The sequence below is a fragment of the Cavenderia fasciculata genome (genome assembly GCF_000203815.1).
Source record: "Cavenderia fasciculata unplaced genomic scaffold Scf_Dfasci-F-a-25c12.r2-5, whole genome shotgun sequence".
Taxonomy (NCBI): Eukaryota; Evosea; class Eumycetozoa; order Acytosteliales; family Cavenderiaceae; genus Cavenderia; species Cavenderia fasciculata.
In genome coordinates, this window is record NW_004457729.1 from 2,221,133 (window position 1) to 2,246,661 (window position 25,529).

General features: G+C 32.6%; 13 protein-coding genes across 13 annotated transcripts; 5 read left to right on the plus strand and 8 right to left on the minus strand.

Moving 5' to 3' along the window:
* Window positions 1-370: 370 nt before the first annotated feature.
* On the minus strand, window positions 371-856 carry DFA_01215 (uncharacterized protein; the record flags this gene model as incomplete). Its single annotated transcript, XM_004359127.1, has 1 exon — window positions 371-856. The coding sequence occupies one exon, from the start codon at window positions 854-856 to the stop codon at window positions 371-373; it is 486 nt and encodes a 161-aa protein (XP_004359184.1).
* Window positions 857-1,022: 166 nt separating this feature from the next.
* DFA_01216 (uncharacterized protein) lies at window positions 1,023-1,535 on the minus strand (the record flags this gene model as incomplete). The annotated part of the gene is made up of 1 exon (XM_004359128.1): window positions 1,023-1,535. One exon carries the CDS (start codon window positions 1,533-1,535, stop codon window positions 1,023-1,025), a length of 513 nt encoding a protein of 170 aa, XP_004359185.1.
* Window positions 1,536-1,737: 202 nt separating this feature from the next.
* Window positions 1,738-3,939, minus strand: DFA_01217 (uncharacterized protein; the record flags this gene model as incomplete). The annotated part of the gene is made up of 1 exon (XM_004359129.1): window positions 1,738-3,939. The coding sequence occupies one exon, from the start codon at window positions 3,937-3,939 to the stop codon at window positions 1,738-1,740; it is 2,202 nt and encodes a 733-aa protein (XP_004359186.1).
* A 168-nt stretch (window positions 3,940-4,107) lies between these two features.
* On the minus strand, window positions 4,108-4,468 carry DFA_01218 (uncharacterized protein; the record flags this gene model as incomplete). The annotated part of the gene is made up of 2 exons (XM_004359130.1): window positions 4,108-4,262; window positions 4,363-4,468. 2 exons carry the CDS (start codon window positions 4,466-4,468, stop codon window positions 4,108-4,110), a joined length of 261 nt encoding a protein of 86 aa, XP_004359187.1.
* A 1,025-nt stretch (window positions 4,469-5,493) lies between these two features.
* cprE (cysteine proteinase 5 precursor) lies at window positions 5,494-6,570 on the plus strand (the record flags this gene model as incomplete). The annotated part of the gene is made up of 1 exon (XM_004359131.1): window positions 5,494-6,570. One exon carries the CDS (start codon window positions 5,494-5,496, stop codon window positions 6,568-6,570), a length of 1,077 nt encoding a protein of 358 aa, XP_004359188.1.
* Window positions 6,571-7,861: 1,291 nt separating this feature from the next.
* Window positions 7,862-10,314, plus strand: DFA_01220 (WD40 repeat-containing protein; the record flags this gene model as incomplete). Its single annotated transcript, XM_004359132.1, has 3 exons — window positions 7,862-8,425; window positions 8,507-8,778; window positions 8,865-10,314. 3 exons carry the CDS (start codon window positions 7,862-7,864, stop codon window positions 10,312-10,314), a joined length of 2,286 nt encoding a protein of 761 aa, XP_004359189.1.
* A 214-nt stretch (window positions 10,315-10,528) lies between these two features.
* On the plus strand, window positions 10,529-12,005 carry tdo (tryptophan 2,3-dioxygenase; the record flags this gene model as incomplete). The annotated part of the gene is made up of 3 exons (XM_004359133.1): window positions 10,529-10,704; window positions 10,811-11,593; window positions 11,672-12,005. The coding sequence occupies 3 exons, from the start codon at window positions 10,529-10,531 to the stop codon at window positions 12,003-12,005; spliced, it is 1,293 nt and encodes a 430-aa protein (XP_004359190.1).
* A 136-nt stretch (window positions 12,006-12,141) lies between these two features.
* Window positions 12,142-13,456, minus strand: DFA_01222 (uncharacterized protein; the record flags this gene model as incomplete). Its single annotated transcript, XM_004359134.1, has 2 exons — window positions 12,142-12,512; window positions 12,625-13,456. The coding sequence occupies 2 exons, from the start codon at window positions 13,454-13,456 to the stop codon at window positions 12,142-12,144; spliced, it is 1,203 nt and encodes a 400-aa protein (XP_004359191.1).
* A 198-nt stretch (window positions 13,457-13,654) lies between these two features.
* DFA_01223 (prespore-specific protein) lies at window positions 13,655-14,863 on the plus strand (the record flags this gene model as incomplete). Its single annotated transcript, XM_004359135.1, has 4 exons — window positions 13,655-13,959; window positions 14,020-14,173; window positions 14,249-14,461; window positions 14,546-14,863. 4 exons carry the CDS (start codon window positions 13,655-13,657, stop codon window positions 14,861-14,863), a joined length of 990 nt encoding a protein of 329 aa, XP_004359192.1.
* Window positions 14,864-15,033: 170 nt separating this feature from the next.
* On the minus strand, window positions 15,034-20,508 carry DFA_01224 (Phosphatidylethanolamine N-methyltransferase; the record flags this gene model as incomplete). Its single annotated transcript, XM_004359136.1, has 10 exons — window positions 15,034-15,775; window positions 15,838-16,372; window positions 16,448-16,673; window positions 16,773-16,958; window positions 17,047-17,174; window positions 17,296-17,690; window positions 17,992-18,060; window positions 18,571-18,832; window positions 18,986-19,892; window positions 19,951-20,508. 10 exons carry the CDS (start codon window positions 20,506-20,508, stop codon window positions 15,034-15,036), a joined length of 4,008 nt encoding a protein of 1,335 aa, XP_004359193.1.
* Window positions 20,509-20,746: 238 nt separating this feature from the next.
* Window positions 20,747-21,724, minus strand: DFA_01225 (uncharacterized protein; the record flags this gene model as incomplete). Its single annotated transcript, XM_004359137.1, has 2 exons — window positions 20,747-21,437; window positions 21,516-21,724. 2 exons carry the CDS (start codon window positions 21,722-21,724, stop codon window positions 20,747-20,749), a joined length of 900 nt encoding a protein of 299 aa, XP_004359194.1.
* A 228-nt stretch (window positions 21,725-21,952) lies between these two features.
* Window positions 21,953-23,318, plus strand: DFA_01226 (uncharacterized protein; the record flags this gene model as incomplete). The annotated part of the gene is made up of 3 exons (XM_004359138.1): window positions 21,953-21,960; window positions 22,198-22,312; window positions 22,383-23,318. The coding sequence occupies 3 exons, from the start codon at window positions 21,953-21,955 to the stop codon at window positions 23,316-23,318; spliced, it is 1,059 nt and encodes a 352-aa protein (XP_004359195.1).
* Window positions 23,319-23,632: 314 nt separating this feature from the next.
* Window positions 23,633-25,510, minus strand: erkA (extracellular signal-regulated protein kinase; the record flags this gene model as incomplete). Its single annotated transcript, XM_004359139.1, has 5 exons — window positions 23,633-24,147; window positions 24,233-24,473; window positions 24,533-24,739; window positions 24,801-24,930; window positions 25,026-25,510. 5 exons carry the CDS (start codon window positions 25,508-25,510, stop codon window positions 23,633-23,635), a joined length of 1,578 nt encoding a protein of 525 aa, XP_004359196.1.
* Window positions 25,511-25,529: the final 19 nt, after the last annotated feature.

Here is a 25,529-nt window from a genome sequence, read left to right on the forward strand (position 1 = left end):
TTATTAATGGGAAGTGTTGTACATGTATATATTATTAAAAGTAAATCTCCAATCTTTTTCTGGTTGCTACTTGAAGGTATTGAGGGTTCCATCTATCTATCCTATCTAAAACTACAATCTATTGGTCTAATAAAAAGTATATATTCATATTTCTATCTCTCCTTCTGTTTTTGAAAAAGATCAATGTTGGTGAAGCCCACTTGTGAAGCACTTGACACCTTTTTGAAGAAAAAAAACAGTGCAAAGATGTAAAAGGAATAATAAGTTTTTTTTATTCAAAGTGATATATGCCATTCTTTTATTATTATTATACAACAGGTACATGGTTGGTGGGATTGATTATTTCATCAACAAAGGACAAGACTCGCGCTTAACGAATTTCTTCATCGGCAACTGGAACAGAATATTCATTGAGAACAACCAATTCAGAGGCGGCTAGAGGATGAGAAGGTTGCAAAGTACGAGTTTTATGCTCCACTAGACTAAAGTGTTTATTAAAGAGTCGCTTGTCTGTTGCCAAGGTTGCTGTCAGATGCTTTGGAAGAATATTGAATCTAGTGTCTACTCGAAGATATTTTTGAACCACTTGCAAGTATTGGGTATCCGTGTCATTGACAACTACAAACACGTGCAAGTATGCTGTCTCTTTTTCCACATAAAAGTTGGCAGAGTCTCTACTATTAATGTTTTGTTTGACAGCACTTGCAAAGATGGTAGTTGAATGATCATCGTTGATTTGTAATGGTGCTGATCCTGAATTCATAAACACAACCACTGCTTGATCTAATTTGTTTACCACTGTTATATGTTCGCGCATATCACTTTTATATGGTTCTATTGATTTCTCTGGTTCCATTTTTGTTATCTATATTTATATATATATTGTACGATAGATGATTGATCAATAATAAGTTCATCGAAAAAGCCTCAAGAGATAGCCCCATTTTTTAATTAAAAAAAAAACTAATTAAAAATTGTGAAGTTCATTGATTGAACTCTAGTTTAAGATATTTATTTTATGTTTAAAACACTCGAGTTTCTTCATCACCATAAGGAGTAGAGTATTCATTTAGAGTATCTAGAACAGACTCTTCTGCACTGGTTTGAGATCCATCCACTAGGAGATGAAAGTTTCTATTAAATAGAGGTTTGTCTGTAATTCCTAGAGCTGATGTCAAATGTTTTGGAAGAACATTGAATCTAGTGTCTACTAGTAGATATTTTTTAGCTATTTGTATATATTGGCTTGGATCTCTTCCTTCGTTTTCATTGACTTGTACCGCTACAAATACATGTATGTAGGCCTTTTCGTTGTCTAGAGGTAACTCAAAGTTTGCCGAATTTCCTGGTTCAACTATTTGTTGAACAGCACTCTGAAAGATGGTGGTTGAAAGATCCTTGTTGATTTTTATTGGTGGTGATTCTGAATTCATAAATACAACCACTGATTGTTCCAATGTATTTACTATAGTGATATGATCATACATATCACTTTTGTATGGTTCTATTGATCTTTCTGTTACTGCTGGTTCCATGATAGTTTGATTATCTTTTTTATATCTTTTTTTTGAAATAAATAAATAATATATAAGTTATAAGTAATAAGTCCAGAGTGATTCAAGAAATATCTCAATTTGAATCTCAGAGTGTCAATTACATTTAAATAAAAAAATATTAATCTAAAATATCAATTTAAAAAAATCCCTGTCTAGGTTGCAGTAGAATGAAGATATTTATTTATTTATTGCTAATTAGATAATTTTGCAAGACTCTATTTAAAAGTGAATAATCATATTGATCTTTGTTGTGTGATAAAAGTAGGACATATAATGGATAAACTTGAGTCCAATAATGGTCATGTGTAATGGTTACATGATAGTGTGATCGATTGAATACTATGTTTTCGAAATACTCTCGACTTGTGATACATGGACCTTGAAGATATGGTATCATTAATTGTAAATTATTTGAATATCTTGAAAGTAATAATAATCTATTTGATTTTGATACGTTGTTGTTGTTGTTGTTTGGAAGAGGATAGGTAAAATTACTAAACCTTGGTAGAACAAGTGGTTTTGGTAAAATTGGGATAGAAAGTTGTTTTTCTATATCTGTAGTCTCTGGAAATACAATTGTAAAGAGGAATTGAATAATATTTAAAGATTTGTTGGAAACGATTGCTACTCTAATTGATTTTGGTGTAAATAGTCTTGGATTGTCCAATTTGTAAATATATTTAACCAAATCTAAATTATCTTGTCGACATGCCCAATCACCAATAGGTTCTAAACAATCCTTTTTAAAATATTCCTTGTTCATTTCTATTAGTTCCATAGCACCTTTAAATATTGACCATGGTCTATCTCTAATACGTTTATCAAAATCTTTTTCTGGCATACTATAGGAATCTATAGATTCTTTAAACTTGCTCTCAACTGCCTCCAACAGTAATGTACGGTCCATATCGATGATTGCCTGATGTAGGGCTGGAAACACTTTAAAGAGGTCTTGGTCACCATCCCAATACCGTAAAGCCTTCATGATGTGTCGAGTGGTAATAATCCCGTCCGCATGTGCTTGTTCAAGACACTCGTAATAACCTAGTGGTGTCGAGCTCTCCTCCTTTTTAATGGTATGGGTCCATAGAAAAGTGGCAGCCATTTGACACTGCTTGCTGTCACGATCATTGTTATCTTTTTTACACAAATATTTTTGTGTGAACCGCATTAATTCTTTGTCACCGTGGTAATTGGTTGTACTGTGAATAGACATTTTTTCAAATGGTTCAACCTTTAGCACTGTCACTAGATGTACAAGTGTCTCTAGTATGTCATTAGATTCCAATGCTCGATTGGGATCAAATGTTTCTTCTGCCATTTTATGTTGAAGTAACCTTTCTATGGCATCTACCCTTTTCTCTGCAATATAAGGGTCAAGATTAACATTACTGATAGATACCAAACACCTTGTATCATTAATAATAAAATCCAATACCTTGTCCGAAAGTGTCACATCATCACCCATCTCTACCTTTATCTTTATCTTTTCAGTCATTTGACTGTTGCCGTCAGTATCAAATGACAATTGATCACTTAATACATAATTAATCATATCAATATTATTTGATAAGATTGCAGAGATTAAAGTGACATGGAGAGTGTCATGTTGTTTTGGTAGGAACCATCCTGCTTGGAGCACCAACTCTACCAATTCAATGTTGCCAGTTTTGACAGCACGTTGAAATGCTCTGTCAGAGACTGCAGTCGATCTAATCTTGTATCCATAGCCAATCTCGATTGGTTCCAATGTACACTTGCCGAGCAGATACTTTATAATCTCTCTATGACTCGGACCATTTGAAATGGCCTCTGAAATAGGACTACCAACATAATCTTTGTACTTTGTCTCTATAGATAGCTCGTCGAAAATGTATTCTACAATATCCAACCGATTGTTGTTTATTGCTTCGAATAGTACCAATATGTCAATCTCTCTATTTGGTACTATATAATCTTGATTGGCCAGATACTTGAAAATGTCCAACCCTACATGACTAGCAGTTGCAAGATTAATCGTATCAGTCGTCACTGTACAGTATTCATCATCCTCTAGATCACATTGATGCATTTGAATAATAGCATCTAGATTGTTGGCATTGATGGCAGCTTCAATTGGCAATACCGTAAAGCTACCATTACCACTGTCGTTGTTGTTATATAACATGTTGTTATATACCCGATCGGTAATATCTTTATGGATACGATAAAAGTGTTTGATTGAGTATCTAATAATATCACTATCAACATGATCGTCCTTTAGTTGAAGATGTAATGGTCTTGAAACTAATTCAAACCAATGTGTTGATCCCAAGTATTGATTTCTATAATCAATAATTAATCTAAATAAATATCTATTACTAAATACTAATTGAATAGTCATAATTTAGCTAACTAACTATAAGTGGTACTATTATTATTATTATTATTATTATTCTCTAAAATAAAATAAAAAAGTAAAATGAAACAAGTTTCATCATCTCTCTTTGTTTTGTTATATTATATCGTATTATTTGTTTTTGCTTTCTATTAGTGTTATATTATATATTGTTTATTGATCGATTACATTATTATTTGTATTTAAATTAGATAGAGATGGATCTTGTTTTAAATACAAAAATGGTCCTCTTGATGCTTTGTAGCTTCCTCTAATTGTAAATTTTCTCTTTATAAGTCCTTGTGCAATCAATTCTCTGATTCCTTCTCCTATTATTATTATTATTACAAGTATAGTATTAATGAATGAAATGAATTAATATCAACATAGTCTATCTCTAATCTATCTCTCTAATCAATCTCTATGTACTTGTTTTAGTCTTTTGAATGGTTTCCATTTTAGATGGGTCTAACCAAACTTTACGAGACCCAACCTTGAGTAATTGCATTGCTATTTCTTTTGGTGAAAAAGGCATTGTATATTATATTTATATATATAAAGGTATGTATTATCTAACTTGTACACATGCAAAGTGTAAATTAATGATCACGCCTCAAAACGATGAAATTTTTTTATTTTTTTTTTCCAAAGAGACGACAATAAGGTTCTCCTCATACAAATTAATTAATAGAAATATTATTATCTATAGAAATTAGTATAACCTGACAAGTATTTAGTTAGAGTATTAGAAATTTAATTATCAAGTACTTCCGCGGACAACTATCACATGATACAAGTTTTATCCTTTATTATTACAAGCTAAACCAAACCACCCATCTATTCTATTCCAACCTATAGTAGATAGATAGAAGAGAATCTCTATTCTTTAATATCTCTTTTTTGTTGAATCAGATGATTGTATTCTCTCTTCTCTTCTTTTTTCTTTCTATGGCCAATAATGACGAAGATTATTTTATTATTTTAATTGGGCCGAGATATCAGGAACATATCTTTGATATCGGGCTCCCATGCAATTGAGAAGATGCTAATGATCTTGATTCATGAACATCAACAGTATCTGGTATAAGTTTAAACACCTCATCAATTGCTGCTCGATCAGTATGAAAGATACTTTAACGTTTCTTGATGGTTTCCAATTTTTCTGTTGAAGTATCAGTTCTTCCGTGTATGACATCACACCTTGACCTAAAGAGTCCTACCCAACAATATCGATACGCCTTTAATTTTTATTTGGTTGTGGGGGATATCATAATATCATCGTCATAGGACTCGACGACTCGAAATTTTTGCCTTGACAATTAGACATAAACCTCCAACAACTTTTCACCTCTTGAGAATCTTCCTTCAAAAGAAAATTCTTTTTTTTTTCTTTTATTCCAAGGTCGGACGAGTTTCGTTTGTGTTGGACACCGACTCCTATAAAAACTCTCCCTTAGCAACTAGTTGTATATCAAAACAATCATCTTCTTCTTTTTATCTCTACAACATACTCTACACTACCATCTCCATCTTTATCTTTAAATATCTATCTATTTTAAAATGAGATTCGCAGTTATTTTCTTAATCGTTTTAATGTTGGCCTTTGCTTCAGCCTCTTCCTATTCGGAGCAACAATACAGAGACTCTTTCACCAACTGGATGCAAAAGCACAGCCGTTCATATGCCAGTCACGAATTCAACACTCGTTACTCGGTCTACAAGAAGAACATGGACTATGTTAACGAATGGAACTCCAAGGGATCTGAAACCGTCCTCGGTCTCAACTCACTCGCCGATATGACCAACCAAGAGTACCAAGCCATCTACCTCGGTACCAAGACTGACGCCACTGCCCGTCTTGCCGCCGCCTCTGCCTCTGCCTCTTTCGGCAAGGTCCAAGGTGCTCTCCCAGCCTCAATCGATTGGGTTGCCCAAGGTGCCGTCACCCAAGTCAAGAACCAAGGTCAATGTGGTTCATGTTGGTCATTCTCGGCCACTGGTTCCACCGAAGGAGCTCACCAAATCTCCACCTCTAACCTTGTCGCCCTCTCTGAACAAAACCTCATTGATTGTTCATCAAGCTACGGTAATGATGGGTGCAACGGTGGTCTTATGGACAACGCCTTCAAGTACATCATTGCCAACGGTGGTATCGACACTGAAGCCTCATACCCATACGTAGCCAAGGTACAAAAGTGCAAGTACAACCCAGCCAACTCTGGTGCCACCCTCTCTTCATACGTTGACGTTACCTCTGGTTCAGAGTCTGCTCTCCAATCCCAAACCGTCAAGGGTCCAGTCTCTGTCGCCATTGATGCCTCTCACCAATCCTTCCAACTCTACGACTCTGGTGTCTACTATGAACCAGCCTGTTCATCCACCAACCTCGATCACGGTGTCCTCGTCGTCGGTTACGGTACCGCCTCTGCCAACGGTTCATCCGATTCTGACTCTTCTGCTGCTTCCCAATCATCTTCCTCTGAATCATCTGACGACCAAGCTACTCAAGGTGCTCAATTCTGGAAGGTCAAGAACTCCTGGGGTCCAGAATGGGGTTTGTCTGGTTATATCCAAATGGCTCGTAATCGTGACAACAATTGCGGCATTGCTACCACTGCTTCCCAACCAATTGTCTAAATAGATAATTATCAAATCAAACCTTGTCATAATAAATTAAATTGTATACTTATATTAATCATTCAAACTACATTTGCATTTCAATTGTCAAGTTGAATCGATCATTCAAAACCACATTTTTTTCAAGGAAACCAACTAGGATTTGATGGTTCGTATTTCTCATAAAATCAATACAATATATATTGTATTCCTATATTACCATTCCAACCCTCTATCTCTGAACAAAACCTCATTATTGATTGTTCATCAAGCTACTGTAATGATGGGTGTAGATGGTCTTCTTACCCTTTCTTTCTTTTTAGGTTATATCCAAATGGCTCGTAATCGTGACAATACCACTGCTTCCCAACCGATTGTCTAAACAGATAATTCAAACCAAATCTTGTCATAATAAATTAAATTAAATTGAATACATAAATAATCCCATTTTTTATTTGTTCTTGAATGTGAGTACTGGTTCTAAATCAAATAAATAAATATAAACCACAGTTCAAATATTCATCTGTTGATGGAACTGTATGCTGCATCTGACTCCAACTTGGATAGTATATATTTTAATTTAATTTCAATAGTTAATTAATAGTTAACTATTTATTTACCATTTTATGTATTAATAGTTACAATTGAACCTCATCGGGTTGGCCCAATAGAAAAGAAGGAACATCCTAATTAGGTTTTTAGAATGTACCTAAAAGGGGGAGGTAAAAACTCGAAATACTATTAATATAAAATTAATAAATATTATATTTCAAGCTCAAGCTTTGAAAAAAATATCATCATTACATTTATCGATTCAAGTGATCTCACCACCCCCCAACCATCCATCCATCTCCCCTCCTCCCCCTCTCCCCCCTAAACACAACACACCTTTACATCAACCACACTGCGCAGAATAGGAGTGATAGAGAAGAGCAAACAAGCAAGAAGAAGAACAACTCCAACCAAAAGATAAAAGACATAGTTTGTTGAGTTGTTCAACAATCCCCCAATTCCCCTTTTATTTAAACTTCAACCCAAAGAACAACTCTTTCTCTTTTCCAGGTCTACTACTATATTACATTATATATACACACACACATTTAGACACATAGATGTAGGCAATATATATATATTATAGTTTTTGTTTATATATATATTCCTATCCTATTTATCAATCTATCTATTCATCTATTTGTTTGTTAATTCAACCACCTATATACCTATTTACAACCCTTTGTACATAAACTACTCAACCAGCCCCCTACTACTACATATATACAATTCCTTTGATTTTGTTTGTTTGTTTGTTTGAATGGAACAAATCAATCAAATCCTTAGGGATAGAGAGATTATCGGAGATCGATACAATCGATTAGAAAAGAGGTTCACCTCTAGCAGTCATACACTATCGGTGCTGAAAAACACTGAATCGTTGCAAGGACACGAAGAATGCGTCAACACGATTGCATTTGACAGTGTTGGCAAATACGTAGTCTCTGGATCAGACGATGAGACCATCAAGATTTGGGACTTTGAAAAGCGACAATGCATAGACACACTCTATGGACACTCGACCAATGTTTTCACTGCAGACTTCCTTCCGTTTAGATCAAACAAGGATGTTGTCAGTGGTGGAAATGATTCAGATGTCCGACATTTTGAACTCAACGCAAGAACCTGTACAGTATACACTCATCACACCAAAAAGGTATTAAAACTATCGGTCAACCCAAGACAACCTGAAACATTCCTCACTTGTTCGGCAGATGGAACCGTTCGAATGTTTGACATTCGTTGTAAATACCAAGATTCCTTTTCTCATTCAATTCCAACTACCTATACTTCTACTTCTACTGACGTTGAAGTTTTACCTCAAGTAAATATCAAAAAAAGAACAAGATAAATGTAAAAGGAAGCCACCAACTTTTTAACAATTGATTCATTTTAAATATTTTAGATGTTTGGAGGTGGTAGAACAAGTGATAGAGTTGGTCAAAATCAACAACAACAACAACAACAACAAGAACAACAACAACAATCAAGACAAACATATAATTATAATACACATACATCAACATTGGTAGTAAATTTTGATTCAATACCTCTTAGAAGAAGTTTAAGAAGTAGTTTTAAAAAACAATCAACAACTATATTTACAGTGGAATTTCATCCAAATGATGGTTATAGTTTTATTACTTCTTCATCTGATGGTAGTGTTAGATTATTCGAGTATGTAAAAGAAAACAAATAATAGTAAATATTAAATATATTTAATAATAATATTAATATCCTTTTATTTTATTTTTGTCCTCTAGTCTTAGATTAATTCAAGATTATTCATCAAATTCATTTGTAAATATTTATAGAAATCTTCATAAACCATGGCCAACTGTAAATGAATGTACAGGATGTGTATTTAGTAAAGATGGCACTGAAATATTGGCAACCTATCTATCAGACGATATTTATCTATACGACATTCAAAGAAATGTTTGCAAGGAATTAAATTTAGATTATTTTAAAGATCATTCAATTAAAAAGAGAAGAGCCAATCATAATGTAAATAGTAATAAGAGGAGGAATAATGCACAAAAAAAGAAAAAGGTTCTTTATGATTTTTTAAATAGATTTCAAGAAGATCTCGAAAATAATACTTTACATAATATTTTAAATGGTCATTTTGGTCAAAATGAAAATGATAGCGATAGTGAAAGTGATAAAGAATTGGAAGAAATGGAAGAATTGGAAGAAGAAGAAGAAGAGGAACCATTAGAAGAGGAATCAAAAAAAATAGATACATCAAATGGTGGTTCAACTCAATCATCAAGTTTTAGTAATCTTAGTGATGCAAGTCGTTCATCATCTTCTACTACTAATACTAATAATTCCAATACATCAACATCTACAACAACAACAACAACATCAACATCAACAACAACAACAACAACAAACAATTCACGCAATACTACCAGTAGATTAAGTATGGACGATTCATTTGCCTTGGAATATTGTCAAGACATGTTGGATCAATATTATAATGATATCATCGTTGAAGAAGAGGATAGAGAAAGAGGTGGAGAAAAGGATAATACAAGTCAAGTTGGTTCAGATTTCTTTGAAGATGAATATGAAGGTTATTATGATCATCAAGATGATCAAATTGATAATAATCAAAAGAAAAGAAAAATTAATCAAGATGAAGATGAAGTTGAAGAAGGAGAAGATGATGAAGAAGAAGAGGAAATGGATGAAATGGATGATAGTTTAGAAGAAGATGAAGATGATTCAGATTTATTTCAAGATTCTACTTCTTCTGATTCAGATGAATCAGAAATTGAAGAAGATATATCAAAGACAATGATACCAAAATCATATAAACAAAGATATAATGGACATATTAGTAATATGACAATTAAATCATGTGGATTCTATGGAAGCAATAGCGAGTATGTAATGACTGGATCAGATGATCATCACATATTCATTTGGGAGAAAAAGACTGGCAATTTGGTTCGTATTTTAGAAGGACACAATGATGTTGTCAACTGTGTTGTCAGTCATCCAAACCTTCCACAAATTATATCATGTGGTTTGGATAACGATGTATTGATTTGGGAGCCTGAAGACAATTACCCTAGCCAAAAGGAACTTGCAAAGAGACAAAAACAAATATCTCAATTCATAGATGTCGATCATAAAAAGAGAAGAATTCGTTCACTCGATGATGCTACCTATTCAGTTTCAACTTCTTGTGCTCAACAATAAATATTAAATATTAAATAAATGAATAGGATAGATATATTTATATATCGTGCTTTCCTCATAGATCTTTCAAGATCTCTCCGTTTTAAAAAGATTTTCGAAATTTAAACATTTCACGCAAGTCAGTTGTGTCAGCAGAGTTTACATTTTTTTACTCTTTTTCATTAACTTCTTCTTCTTCGTAGTACAGTAGTTTGTAGTAATAATACATAATATAATGGATAATAACAACAAACCTTTTACTAGTACATTGGGAAGTGGAGGTTGTCCCTTTGGACATGGTAGTCAACCAAGTAATAGTAACAGCAATGATGAAGCCAACACTACTCCTACTGCTACTACTGGTGATACAGACATTAAAGAATCAATCAAAAAAGCTTCTCTTATGGAACCGTAAGTGTTTGTTCTAACTACTACTATGATAGAATATATATGTATCTATAAGTCTCTTAACCATTATTACTCTCTATACTACTTTCTATTTATATTTTTTTTTTAGATCAATGGAGGTAAATAAAGTTCATACAGGAGTATATTATGGATCATATTTAAAGATTGATGAATTATTAAAACTACAAGAACCAGAGAGTTTAAAACAAGGAGAAGGAAAGGAAGCACACGAAGAACACCTTTTCATCATTATACATCAAACCTATGAATTGTGGTTCAAGCAAATCATCCATGAACTCGATTCAATTCGTTCGATGATGTCTAGTGTACCAACACCGGAACGTCACAACGGTGTCATTGTAAACAGACTCGGTCGTATTGTACAAATCGAAAAGTTGTTGGTCGATCAAATCTCTATTCTCGAGACCATGACAGGTCTCGATTTCCTCGAGTTTCGTAATCTTTTGGTGCCAGCCTCTGGCTTCCAAAGTGTACAGTTCCGTGTCATTGAAAACAAGTTGGGCATCATCCCAGACAATCGTGTTCAATACCAACAACATCACTACCAAACCTTTTTCTCAGACACTGACAGAGAATCTTTGGCTCAATCGGAAAAGGACACTTCTCTGTTGGGGTTGGTCGTCAATTGGCTCGAACGTAATCCTTTCCTCAAGGTTGGTGAATACGACTTTTGGCAATCCTACAGTGCCGCTGTCGATCAAATCTTGCAACGTGATCTCGAACGTATTAAAAACAATCAATCTCTAACCGAAGACATTAAAGAACAAAACATTAAAGAGGTTGAAAAGAATATGAATAGTTTTAAAACTCTATTTGATGAAAATCTATACAATGCTAAATTGGAAAAACATGAAGTTAGATTATCTTACAAGTAAGAAAAAGAAAGAAAGAAAGATAGAAAGAAAGAAAGATATATTTAATTAATTATACTAATTATTTTCTAATTTAGGGCATTACAATCAGCATTACTTATCTATTTATACAAAGATGAACCAATTTTCCATACACCATTTTTGATTCTTAATCTTTTGACCGAGATTGATGAACTCTTGCAAATGTGGCGTTTCAGACATGGTTTGATGGTTCAACGTATTATTGGTGCAAAGATTGGTACTGGTGGTTCATCTGGATACCATTATCTTCGTACTACCATTGGCGATCGTTACAAGATCTTTTTGGATCTTTTCAACTTGTCAAGTTATCTAATCCCTCGTAATACCCTTCCTCAATTACCAAAGGTCGTTTCACAACAAATGGACTTTGTTTGGGGTAACCAAAATTAATAATAACTTAATAATAACTTAATAATAATAATAATAACTACAAAAAAAACTAAAATTTAGCTTTATAAAATGTGTATTTACCTTTTTAGACTTTAAAAAATAAGTTTTGTACAAAAGAAGAAGTTTTATTATTATATTATCTGAAAATATCATCATCATTGAATTTCCCATTATTATTATTATTATTATTACTGTTATTATTATTATTATTATTATTATTATTAGATGATTTAGGATAAATGGGATTAATTAATTTTGATGAAGTAAGAGTTGTTTGTTTTAATTGATTCGAATTATTTGTTGTAGTAGTCGTTGTAGTTGTTGTTGAAAAATAGTCATCGTCTGTACTAGCAGTTGGAGATGGTATACCTAAAATCTCTCTTTTTTTAGCAAACAATTTTTTCCTAACTGTAGGATTAGTCTTTGATAATAAAATAACATCATCCATTGTTATAGTTTGACGTTTTGCATGTTTGCAATATAAAAATAGGTCTTTTGAAATATTATCTAAAAGGAAAAGGAAATGAATGAATAAATAATAAAATAAATAAATAAATAAATAAATAAATATTTCCAAAATGAATTCATTGTCTCTTTTTGTCTTTTCTCTTTAAATTACTTTTTAATAATCTATACATTAAATGACTAAGAGCATTTATAGCTTGATGAGTAACAATTCTATGATTGGATTCAGTTTCACGTTCACTAATCCTCGCAACAGAGTATTGTAATGCTTGTTTTAATTTTGTCATTTTGTCATCCATCACTTCATCACCATTCATTTCTCCATTGTATGCATTATCATATTCATTTATATCAAATTCATCTTCCAATTGATCGGTATGATGTGATCCAGATTTAGTTTGTCTCTTTGATGTTGTTGTCTTTTTACTACTACTATTATTATTGTTATTATTGTTATATGTAGTCTTATTATTATTTCCACCTTTAGGTCGTTCACCAAAAGGATCATCACTATCACTATCATAAGTGTGAGATTCATCTTCGATTGTATCGTCATCAGAGTTTTCTTCTCCTTCTTCATCTCGATCAGTAGCATCATCAAAGAATGATGTAGTCGATTTATATAGAGGATCTTCATCCTCTGGTTCTGTATCTTGATCATCATCTATTTTAATTGGTGATGTTTTACCATTATTATTCTTTGATTTTGATCCATCCTTATTATTATTATTTTTAGATATTGACTTTGTTGTACCATTATTATTACTAGTACTAGTAGTACTTGTCTTTGGTTTGGTTGAAGAGGAAGAATCTTTCTTTTGTACCTTTTTACCTTGTCCTTTTGATTTGGAGGTAGACGAAGAAGAAGTAGATTTCTTTCTCTTTCTTTTATCTCTACCTTCACCAAATGTACTATCAAATATATGTTGATCCTCTTCATTATGGTTATCTTCTTCACCACTACTATCTAAGAGAGAGTCCATCATTTTCTTGATTTATTTATGTTTATATCTTGCACTTGCACAAGATGAATATGTATTACATTATGTTTTTATTTTTAGTGGAATGACACCTCTGATCATCATCATTTTCATTATTTTGTTTCGATTATATTTGTTTGTTTGTTTGTTTGTTTGTTTGGGTTGTTGGATGTAAACAACATTGATCAATCTTTCATCCAAAAGATGAATAGTAATAGTAATAGTAATAATAATAATAAAGAGAGTGGTGGTGGTGATATAGTTGTTCAACAACAGAAACAGAAACAACCATCACATACATGTTGTACACCGATAGGTCTAAATCAAATGAAATGGAATGTTGTCAAACCAACTGGTCAACCTATACCTCCCTTTTCACTAACTCATCATCCTTTGGCAATCATCATTGGTTGGATAGATGCATCACCAAAATATGTCGAAAGATACAACAAACTATACAGAGATAATGGATTTTGTACTCTTTCTCTTATACCATCATCAAAATTACAGTATGTACAAAAGAATATATATATTATATAATATAATAACATATGTTTTTATACTTTTAGTTTTCTTTACAAAAAGATGAAAGAGTTGGCATTAAACTTTCTAAATTATTTGTTGGAAATTGAGAAAGATACGCCAAGACCAATCATTATCCAAGTATTCTCTGGAAATGCTTTATTCCTGAGTGAGGTTTATCATATTTTAAAGAGAAATGATGTATGTAAAAGAATATATAGAAAAGGTAGGTTACCTTTTGAGTGATCTGATATTAATTATTTATTTTTTTAAAAGAAATTTAAAATGATTATACCATTAATTAAAGGACAAATATTTGATAGTTGTCCATCTAGTATATCTGAAATGAGAGCATATAATTCTTTGGTAGCAACAAAACCACCAATGATGGTAAAAATAATGGCTAAACTAGCTTGTAGAACTTATTCCAAAGTGGTAGATGTTGATAAATTGGATAAAGATTTTTGGTCAAGATTATCAAATTCTCCTGTAACTATATAAACTATAATTATAATTATATATATTTATATATCTCTCTTTTATTAACTCTTCCTTTTCCATTTTTTTATTTAGATATTATCACCACAATTATATTATTATTCATATGATGATCAATTAACATCATATCAAGATGTTGAAAAGGGGATATCTATCATGAGAAAACAAGGGATTCAAGTATCGACTGTTGTTTTTGATAAATCCAAACATGTCAATCATCTTGGAGTTCATCCAGTCAAATACCTCTCCAATCTATATAAATTCTTAGAGTCTACTCTCAAACCGCCGTTGGCAGGAAACCGGATCAATAATAATAAATTCTTATCATCATCTCCTGCCTCTCTCCTCTCTGCTCCTACCTCTGCCTATAAAACATTAATGTCAAAACTTTAACAGATAGATAAATCATAATATTGTGTACAAAAAAAACAAATAAAACAACAACAAAAAAGATTTAATTATTTTTTTTTCTGGAAAATATATTATTACTTTAAAGATTTATTATTATTTTTTCATTATTATTATTATTTGTTATTATTTTTGTTATATAAATATATATTAATTTAATTTACTTTTTTACTTGATTTTTTACTTGATGGTTGAGTCGATGATGATGATGTGGATGATGAGGATGATGTTTTTGGTTGTTGTTTTGATGATTCTTTTTCTTTAAAAATGGTAGCGATTTGTTCAGATGACAATGGGATACCCTTTTCACGAAGTTCATCTAGGATATCTTGCATTCTCTTGGAGACCTTCTTTTCAACACGTTCGGTAAAGTGTCTGGTCTTGTTTACATAGTGAGTGATTTTTTGGAGTGGTGGTGAGCTAGACACGGCCTCGGTCATGATATCTTGGAGACCCTTGGAGAAACCAGATTGCGAACGCATCTTGTCGCCATACAATTTCTTCATGTGTGGGCGTTCGACATACTTGACAAACAAAAAGTTTGCAACTTGCGATGCCAACGAGAGAGCAAAGAGTGTGAAGCTGCCGCTGATGAGGGTGAGACCATAGTAGCCGGCAAACCCGGTAATCGAGTCTGGGTTGTTGAGGAAACGGTAGATACCGGTATAGTAGAGGGCAGATGGAACCTCGTCAATGAAAAAGTCGCCATAGAACCATCCAAACTCGCCAAGTGTTTCAAATGTCGACACTGAACTCCACAAGTTCAAAAGAATCAATAAAACACCTGCGATCAATCTCCAAAAACTGCTTCCAAATGGATTCAATTCAATCTCTACCAATTTAAAGAAACAACATGTGAATGATAAATGTGCCATAATTAAACATAAATTATAGATACTAGAAAAAATAAAAGGATATTAATATTTTCAAAAATATATGTTTTGTTTTTGTTTTTTTACCTCTTCCAATTTTCAAAAGCTGATTGATCATCAAGATTTAATTTACCAAATTTGTTTGTCCACCATTGAGATTTGGATTGAAGGTGAAGAACAAAGCCAATGCCAAAGGAGAGGACGCAACGCCAGACAATAGCTTGAACGACATAAAAACCAATGGGAAGGTTGATAAAGTTGAGACCGAGTGTGTAGACGATGATCAACAATGTAAAGAGATCGCCAGAACGGAGGAAGAAAAAGTTTTTAATGACAATGAGGTCGTGTCCAAAGTACTTGGAGACAGCCTCCTTTCTGATGAATGGATCTTCGACAATATCGGGATAGGTCTTTTGAATGTGTGGGTCTTCAACCAACACGAGGAACAACAATTGACAAAGATGTCCAAACAACGATACATAGAGAACTGTGTACGATTGACTGATCAATGAAAGTCCATAGAAAAAGGTGTAACCAATAGTATACATTGGATGTGGTGAAATCGAAAATACACGATCAAATGTTAACTTTTGATCTACTAAAAAGAAAAAGTCTCCCCAATCTAAAAAATAAAATAATAAATATTAGAATTAATTAATTTTTACTATAATTATTTTGTTTTGATTTCTATACATACACCAAGCAAAATCTTTAACAACACGATAAGCATCAGTCTTTGCCCATAATGTGAATGCACATAATAATAAACCAAGAATATAGATTGGAACAATGGTCCAGTTTGCGTCAAGTGGGATTCTAGTAAATGCAAATGCCATCATTACATAGGTTGCCAAATCATATGCCAATACAATATCAACTACTAATCTAAATGCTAACCATGCATTATATTCTGCTGGTGTTTTCTATAATAAAATAAATTAAAAAAAGAATTATTATTATTATTATTATTTCCATTTCTTTTTTTTGTTTTTTGTTATTTATATTATATTCATCAAACATACATCGAAATCATAATCACTACCCATTCCAGTTGAACAGAATTTTTTGACAAAGGTATATGATGGATGAGATGGTGTAATGGTCTTGAACCATTTGCTGAGGAATTTGTTATTTGATTGATAACGTAATATTAAACCAAGTCCAAGATTGTAGGCAAATCTCCAAAACAAAAACCATGAAATATAAAACTAAATATATAAATAAAAAGATTATTAGAATAATGATCTCTATTTACTCTTTTCTTTCTTTTCTTTTCTCGATTTGATAAATATTTACCCAAGTTGGAAGATTAAAGAATATTAATAATAAATTAGCAAGAGCGGCATTTTTAGCGTAATCAAAATAAGTCCATGTATCGATTGGATGTAATGTTAATGGGTTCTTTGTGTATGGTAATGTAAATCCTATATTCAAAAGAATAATAATAATAATAAGATTAGATTATTTCCATTTCATTCATTCATTCATTCATTTGTTTGTCCATTCCCTCCAGATGTTTCTTTTGTATTTTTTATATATATTTACTTGTTCCATCTTCAGTAACACCTATTAATTTTTTAGATGATGAATCTACATTTGATGCAGATGTAGGTTCATTCTCAGAGTCACTTGTTGAAATGACCAAGTTTGCCAATTTAGGGACATGGTGTTGTGGTGTAGTTGGTAATTTTTGGTTGGATGTTTGTTTCTTACCACTCTTTCTTGTAATAGTAGGAGTAGTTTGTGAATCATTATCACTGCTCGAGCTTCCACTGCTGCTACTGCTGCTGCTACCACTGCTGCTACTAGTGGCACCAAGGCCTTCTCCACTAATATTCATCGGGGTAAAATCGGCGGGTGTTGTATTTTGTGATGAAGTACTTGCTGTTTCAAATTCTTCTTGAATCATGATGTTTGATTCTATTTTTAAAACTATAGTTCTATAAAAAAATTTAAATATATAAATATTATTATTATTATTATTATTAAAATGAATCTATTGAATTTGAATCCATCATCATCATCATCACTATTGTTATAATTGTTGTTTTGTATATGTATGTGTATATATAATCTTGTTTTTCTTCTTGTTCTTGTTCTTTATTCTTGTCGTTCTCTCTCTCTCTATACATTCACTGGTTGGTCATCGTCTGTGATTCACAACATAAATTTATATATTGTGGTGGGTGTTGTGTGTTTGGGTTTAGATTGGGATGTGTCGTCTTGTTTTATTGTATTTACCTTGGATATTTTAAATAGTGTTTGGATGGGTGTGGTGTGGTGGTACGTTCTTCTTCTTCTTCTTTGATACTGTACAGAATTGAGTAGTATTACAAAATAATAATTACTTCTTTGATGATCAAGAACAAGAGCTACAACTACTACCTATTGATTGAGTTGATGGATTGCTAGTTCTTTCTTTCGTTACTACTTCTACTTGTTATTTTAGAAGTTTAGAAAACACCGAGAGTGGGTGATGATGGCTGCTGTTACTGCTACTGTTACTGAATCTCTCAACAATGAAAACAGTTGTCGGTTCTTTACACACTGGCACGATGCAGAGTCGCCTCAAGGTCAACAAAAAAAAAAAAAAAAATTCCTTCTCAAAAAGGTCAAAGGAATGATCTCCTCCAATATCATAGTGTATATATCTCAGGGTTGATCTTTATTAATTATTTATTTATTTATTATTTCTATTATTATTGTTATTAATGTAATGATTGATTTAATAATTGAATCATTTTTCTAATTGTATTGATGTGATTGGAGACGGATGGGTATTCAATGATATTATTTGTCTGCTTTCTTCTAGATGGATACATCCAACCTTTGCAAATCTTAATGAAATGGTCGGGTGTTGGAGAGAGGATAGCATCCCAGTCGGGTTGTTGTCCTTTGGCGATAGGTGCGGATATGTCAATATCGATCGACATGAATAGTCCGAGGAGAACAGTGTAACCAACCGCTGCACTACCTCGAGTCAATGGCATGAAATTGTACCAATAGTAAGTGATCATTAGGATCTTGTCACTAATGTCATCCAACAATGTCTCCTTTTCTTCATCACTGGTCTGATGATACACTTGAATGGATAGATAGAGGTCTGACCAGAGTTGGGTCAGTTCTTGGTTATAGTCATTCCAACGCTCGGGAGTGCATGGTGTTCGAATGGCAAATTCGAATCCCTCGGGATACACAGTTTGCAGTGTGAGACGTGTTCCTTGCATTACTTTACCTTGATGTTTGTCATAGTGGCTGTAACAAGGTGTGACGACGAAAAAGTCTCTTTTAATAGCCTTGTATAGTTCTTTGCAGTTGGTTGCATTGAGACATTCTTTGAGCATCGATACTTGTTTATCTTCTTGTTCTTGCTCAGTCTTGTCCAACAATTCTTCAACTCCCAATGCTGGCTTGATAATCTCTAATAATTGGAATGGTAAGAGTTTCTTCATGAGTGCAAACGATCGTTCAAACATTGGGTAGTATCGAACGACGTTGGTTTGTCCAGTGATAAGTGGAGTATGCGATCCAAACCCTTCCTGGAATTGCTCGGGACTGAGACAATCGACCCACCAAACCGGATCATTTGGCTCAGAGAATTGACGCCATTTGACGGCTATATCATATAGATCTCTCCATTGGAATGGGTGGTCTTGTTCCATCCAACTGCTAGCACGACCATTGACAAGAGCAACGTCTCCCATCCTCTCCTTGGACAATAGAGATTTGATGGTTTGAGCTATCTCTAGTACAGCCATACCACATTGTAACTGTTGTCTGTGATTGGGAAGGAATCCCTCACAATCATATTGTAACTTTTTGCCAATTGGTGTAGCCAATTTTAAAAGTTCTAGTTCTGCTTGAGTTGGTCGGTACTCTAGATCAACATCTTGTATCTTGTCCAACTCATCCCAATACACCTCTTCCAGAGACTGGTATCCTACCAATGTGGTGGGAGGTACCCTTTGACATAGGAATGTTTTAATATACACATTGACTTGTCTATCGATATTAAATGAATCAAAAGGTTGATCCAAATGTTTACATGTAAATATTAAAATCTCTTTTTGATAATATGAATAATGTATATCATTAATTCCATTTATAAATCTATAATCTTTTAATGCATCTTTAAATTTTCCCTGAAAATAAAAAGTTAGTCTATGTCTCCTTTCTTTTTTTTCTTTAATATTTACATACAATTGAAGTACAAGTAATAGCTCTTAATTGTCTAACATCAATATTGATTGGTTCATTTTGAATAAATTCAGTCCAATCTTTGATGGCATTTAGATGGTACCCAGAATTAAAGAATAATAATCCACGAAGATGCAGTGCATTGGAATAGGATGGGGAAATATCCAGAGCATTATTGAATGACGCTAGACTGTCTTGATAGATTCCTAGATCCTTCCAACACTGTCCAATGTTGGTATAGGCAGCTTCAAAGTTTGGATCCAATTCGATTGCTTTTTTAAAGGCAGAGAATGCTTGACGAGGGTATCCCTGTACATTGAGACACAGACCAATACGATTCCAAGCCAACTTATTGTCTGCGTCCAATTCAACAGACCGTCTAAAATCTTTGAGAGCACGTTCATAGTTTCTCATCTCGTAAAAGAGTAGAGCACGATTATAGAATAGGTCACTGTCACCTTCCTTGTCCAATGCAACTGCTTGAGTAAAGTCACCCATTGCAGCCATATCCAACCCTTTGGCTACCAATGATTGTCCACGTCTCTTGTATGCATCGCACATGGTATTATCCAATTCAAGAACCTTGCTAAAATCATCGATGGCCTGGTCCAAATGCCCCATGATGGCAAATGCTGTTCCTCGTCCCAAATAGGCCGATGGAATCAATGGATTCGATTGGATCACCTCTGACAACTTTTCAATTGCCTCTTGATATCTACCGATATTTACCAATAGATTGCATTGTGATATCTCCTTGGCAATGGTTTCAGTTGATAATTGGTCCAACATTCGATTGAGTTCATCCATTGAGCTTGATTTTTTTTAATCTTGATCTTTCATCATCATTATCATGATTATCTCTATCTTCATCATCATCATCATTTTCACATAGATCAGTATTTGTGTTGTTGGTAGAAGTAATAATAGTATTATTTGGATCAACCACCATGGCCATTTGTTGTAAATGTAATTGTTGGTTATCAATAAATGCTTTGATCTTTGAATTTGAATTTAGACATAAATCATCAATTGATCTATCCAACATTATATCTAACGAATCTTGATTGTTATTGGAATTTGATGAGGATGATGATGGAGGTGGTGACATTGTTGATACCATAAATGATATATTATTATTATTATTATTATTGTTATTATTATTATTTATATTTTCAATGGCCGATGATGAGTTATTAATACTACTACTACTATTTTGATTATTTCCAAATGGTTGAGATGGATTACCAATATTTCTATCGGTTAATGTCCAATAGACATCAATGATTTCAATCTCTTCAAAACTACCCCATGTTCCAGCAGCCTGTTTGAATAGTTCAAAACTAGATTGACTCTTTCCATTTACATATTTACAAGCCATTGCCTTTCGCATTGATACCAATTTATTGGTTGGATCAACACTCAATGCCAAATCACAATCTTTGATACAATGTTTATACAATTCCAATTGATAATTACATAATGCTCTATTACTAATATTAAATTAAAAATAGTTAGTTTGTTATCCAAAAAACCAACAACAATAATAATATAATATTTATATTACATACGATAATGCAATGACATCATTTGGTTGAATGATTAATATTCTATTTAGAAACTTGATTGAATCTGAATACTTTTTCAATTTAAAAGAGTCTATTGACTTTTGTTGTAAATCTCCAAGTAGTATTTCATTACTATTGTTATTATTATTATTGTTATTGCTGACATTACTACTACCTATTTCAAAATATTGATCTTCATCTTGTTTGATCATTTTACTACGATATTATATAAATATATAGTATCTTTTCTATGTCTTTATAATATAAATAATATAAAGAGAATAAATATTCTCTTTTACATTGCATTGTCTCTCTCTCTCTCTCTCTATGATCATTCTTTTTATGGATGGTTGATTGATTACTCTCCGCTATCACCCCCCTTTTGTTTACACCTCAGTGGGATCAGCAGAGAATGCAGTAGCAACCACTCCACTCTTTAGATGGAGATGTATAAAAGTCCCCCCTTTCTCTTCTTCTTTTCACAAGTTAGTCCACTGTCCTGCACCCAGTCCAATGACAAAATTCTGCACTGAACCCAACATGAGATATATATTTATATCGCTCTTTATAAATACTAATAGTAATAATAATAATAGTTGCAATGAAATAATAATAATTAATTTTAAAATGTCTTTTTGATGTTGTCTTTTCGCAATTTAATTTATTCTTTATTTTTAACTATTAGTTTATCAAAGAAACAACAACAACGACCAAAGACGATGAATAAAGGTAAAGATGATAGCTTTAATCAAAGGTTTTGGTGTCAGTATTGTAAAATATTCGTATACAATAATCATGTGGTATGTTTGTTTGTTAAAGTTCAAAGGTTGCTATTATAACTAACAATTGATCTCTCCCTCTCTTTATTAGAGTATTAAAAATCATGAAGATGGATGGACACACAAGAACGCTGTCAGTAGATTCATAGGCAATCAAAAGAAAGAGAGAATACAAGAACAAAGATCGGATCGTGAGAAACAAAGAGAATTGGATTCTATCATTCGATCTGGTGAAAGATCATTTGTCTCAAAGGATGGTGGTCAATTCTCTCATCAACCAAGATATAACAATAACAATAACAATCAAGATTATAAAAAGAGAAAAGAGGGTCCTTCTTTTTCATCTTCATCTTCAACATCATCATATCAACCACAAACAAAATATGTTGATACTAAACAATATAATCAAGAAGAGTCAAATCAAAACAATGATGGTGATGATGAAAACAATCAACAAGGTGATGGAGAACAGAATGAAAACGACGAGGAAGAAGAAAAGATTGAATCTACAAATGTTGGAGAATGGGAATCTGTTAGTGCATCTGATAGTATGTTTGGATCGAGTACAACTTATTCAAATAATTATGATCACCAACAAGAAGAAGATGGATATGGACCAGAAGATGAAGAACAAGATCAATCAACTTCTGCTGGTGCTGGTAGATCGAATAAAAAAGTATCATTATTTGGATACCAAGAAGACGAAGACGATGAGAGTAGTGGTGAAGAATTGATCGATATGAACAAAAGAGCAACTCTTAATTATCAACCTCCTCCTCCTTCTTTTTCACAGACGGATACAAAAGGACCAAAGGTTTCATTTGCTTTTGGAAAAAAGAAATTAAAACCAGTAGAAGAAAAAGAAGAACAAGACACATCAAACAAGACGAAACAAGACGATAAACAAGAGGATACAGAAAAAGAAAAAGAACAAGAGAGTAAACAAGAAAATAAGGTATCATCATTTGGATTTAAACCAAAATTAAAAGTAATAAGGAAAGCAAGAGTTGAAGAGAATGAAAATTAAATAAATTAAATATAATAATAATAATAATAATGTAAATAACACAAAGAATGATAATGTTTGTATCTATCCATTTTGTAAGTACTTAAAAGAGGAAAAAAAATAAAATAAAAAATAAAGAAATTATTTCTATAAAAATAATAGTAGAAATGATACATTAGTTCATTGTTACAATATGTATAAGTTTTGGGTAGTGGTGGTAGTAGTAGTAGTAGTAGTGATTGATATTTTGTTATTAATATTTACTATATAAATTATTATTGTTATTATTATTATTATTACAATATTGTTTTTTAATTTGTTTAACATCAACAACCTTAACGATATTGTTGTTGTTGTTGAGCTTGTTGAGCTTGTTGTTGTTGAAGTAATTGAGTTTGTTGCTGTAATAGAGAGAATAAACCATTGTTGGCACCATTATTTTCTTCACTACCACGTCCATGAACATTATTTGAGTTTTCAGGGTGGAAGGTAAGCATTTCATTGTGAATCAATTGTTTCAAGAGTTCACGATTCAATTCCCAATTTTCAAAAGAGAGGTTGAATTTGTGTAGACAAATTGGTTCATCGGCGGGATCGTGTAGAGAGGCAAAATAGGGATGTGAGAGAGAATCCTCGACAGAGATACGTTTGTCTGGGTCAAAGGTCAACATCTTTTCCAAAATGTCAATGGCAAGTGGAGAAGCATTGGGGAACATCTTGTTGAATGGTACTCTACTTCTCTTTGGAAGCATACGGATATAATTCTTGGCTTGTTCATTTTCAAGATTAACAATATCATCTTCTGATGGACTACCCAATATATCAATAATAATTGTAATTTGATGTATATCTAAAAAAAAAACAAAAAATAAATAAATGTTAATAAAAACCATCATATCAAATTGATTTAGGTTATTGAAGGTTATTATACTTACAATCTTTTCCTTGGAATAAAGGTTTTCTACCAAGTAATTCAGCAAAAATACAACCAACTGACCAAATATCGATAGCCTTTGAATATTTATTCCATGATAGAATAACTTCTGGTGCACGATACCATCTAGTGGCAACATATTCAGTCATGAAACCAAGATTATTAGAGTTTTCTACTCTTGCCAAACCAAGATCACAAATTTTCAATAAACAATCTTCATTGATTAATAAATTACTTGGTTTCTAAAAAAATATATAATATATAAGTATCATGTGATCTATTCTATCTCATGAAAACATACCAAATCTCTATGGAGTACATTGGCAGAATGAATATGTTTTAAACCTCTCAACATTTGGTAAACAAAATATTGACAATGATCATCTGATAACACCTGAGACGATGTAATGATTTGATGAAGATCAGTATCCATCAATTCAGATACAATATATACATCTTCAAATTCTTCAATAGAAGGTGGTTTAAGAATATCACTAATTGAAATAACCTATAAAAGAATAAATTAGTACTTACTTTAAACAATTATGATGATGATGAGATATACTTACATTCTCATGATTAAAGTGTCGAAGGATATGAATTTCACGAAGTGTTCTCTTTGTATCTTTAATATTATCAAATGCTTTACTAATCTTTTTAATTGCTACCTTTTTACCTGTAAGATTATCTCTTGCAGAACTAGATATGATATATCATATAGGTGTCAGTTATATATATATATATATTGGTCTTTATATTGGAATAAAAAGTTGTATCTGTATTATTATACATACCAAACAATACCATATGCACCATGACCAATACATTTCAATATATCATATCTTCTTGGTACCTTAAAGTGTGATCCATACACTACATAGGTTACAGTTTCATTCCAATTGGTTGTAGTAGTACTACCAACACTATTGGTTGTTGCTGGTGCTTGTGATGTTACTGTATCACTTGATCCATATTGTTGTTGTTGTTGTTGAGCTTGTTGTTGTTGTTGTTGTTGCTGCAACTGAGCTTGTTGATGAGCTTGTTGTTGTTGCTGCTGAATTTGTTGTTGTTGTTGAGCTTGTTGTTGAGCTTGTTGATGAGCTTGTTGTTGAGCCTGTTGTTGAGCCTGTTGTTGTTGTTGAAGTTGTTGTTGAGCTTGAGGACTTTGATATTCGATAGGAATGATCTCATCAGCATTAACATTAAACATTGATGCTGGAGGTTGAGAGTATCGATCAGCCTCCATTTGAGCCAAGAAATGATCATAGTTTGGTTCCATTCTATATGTTCTTTTAAAA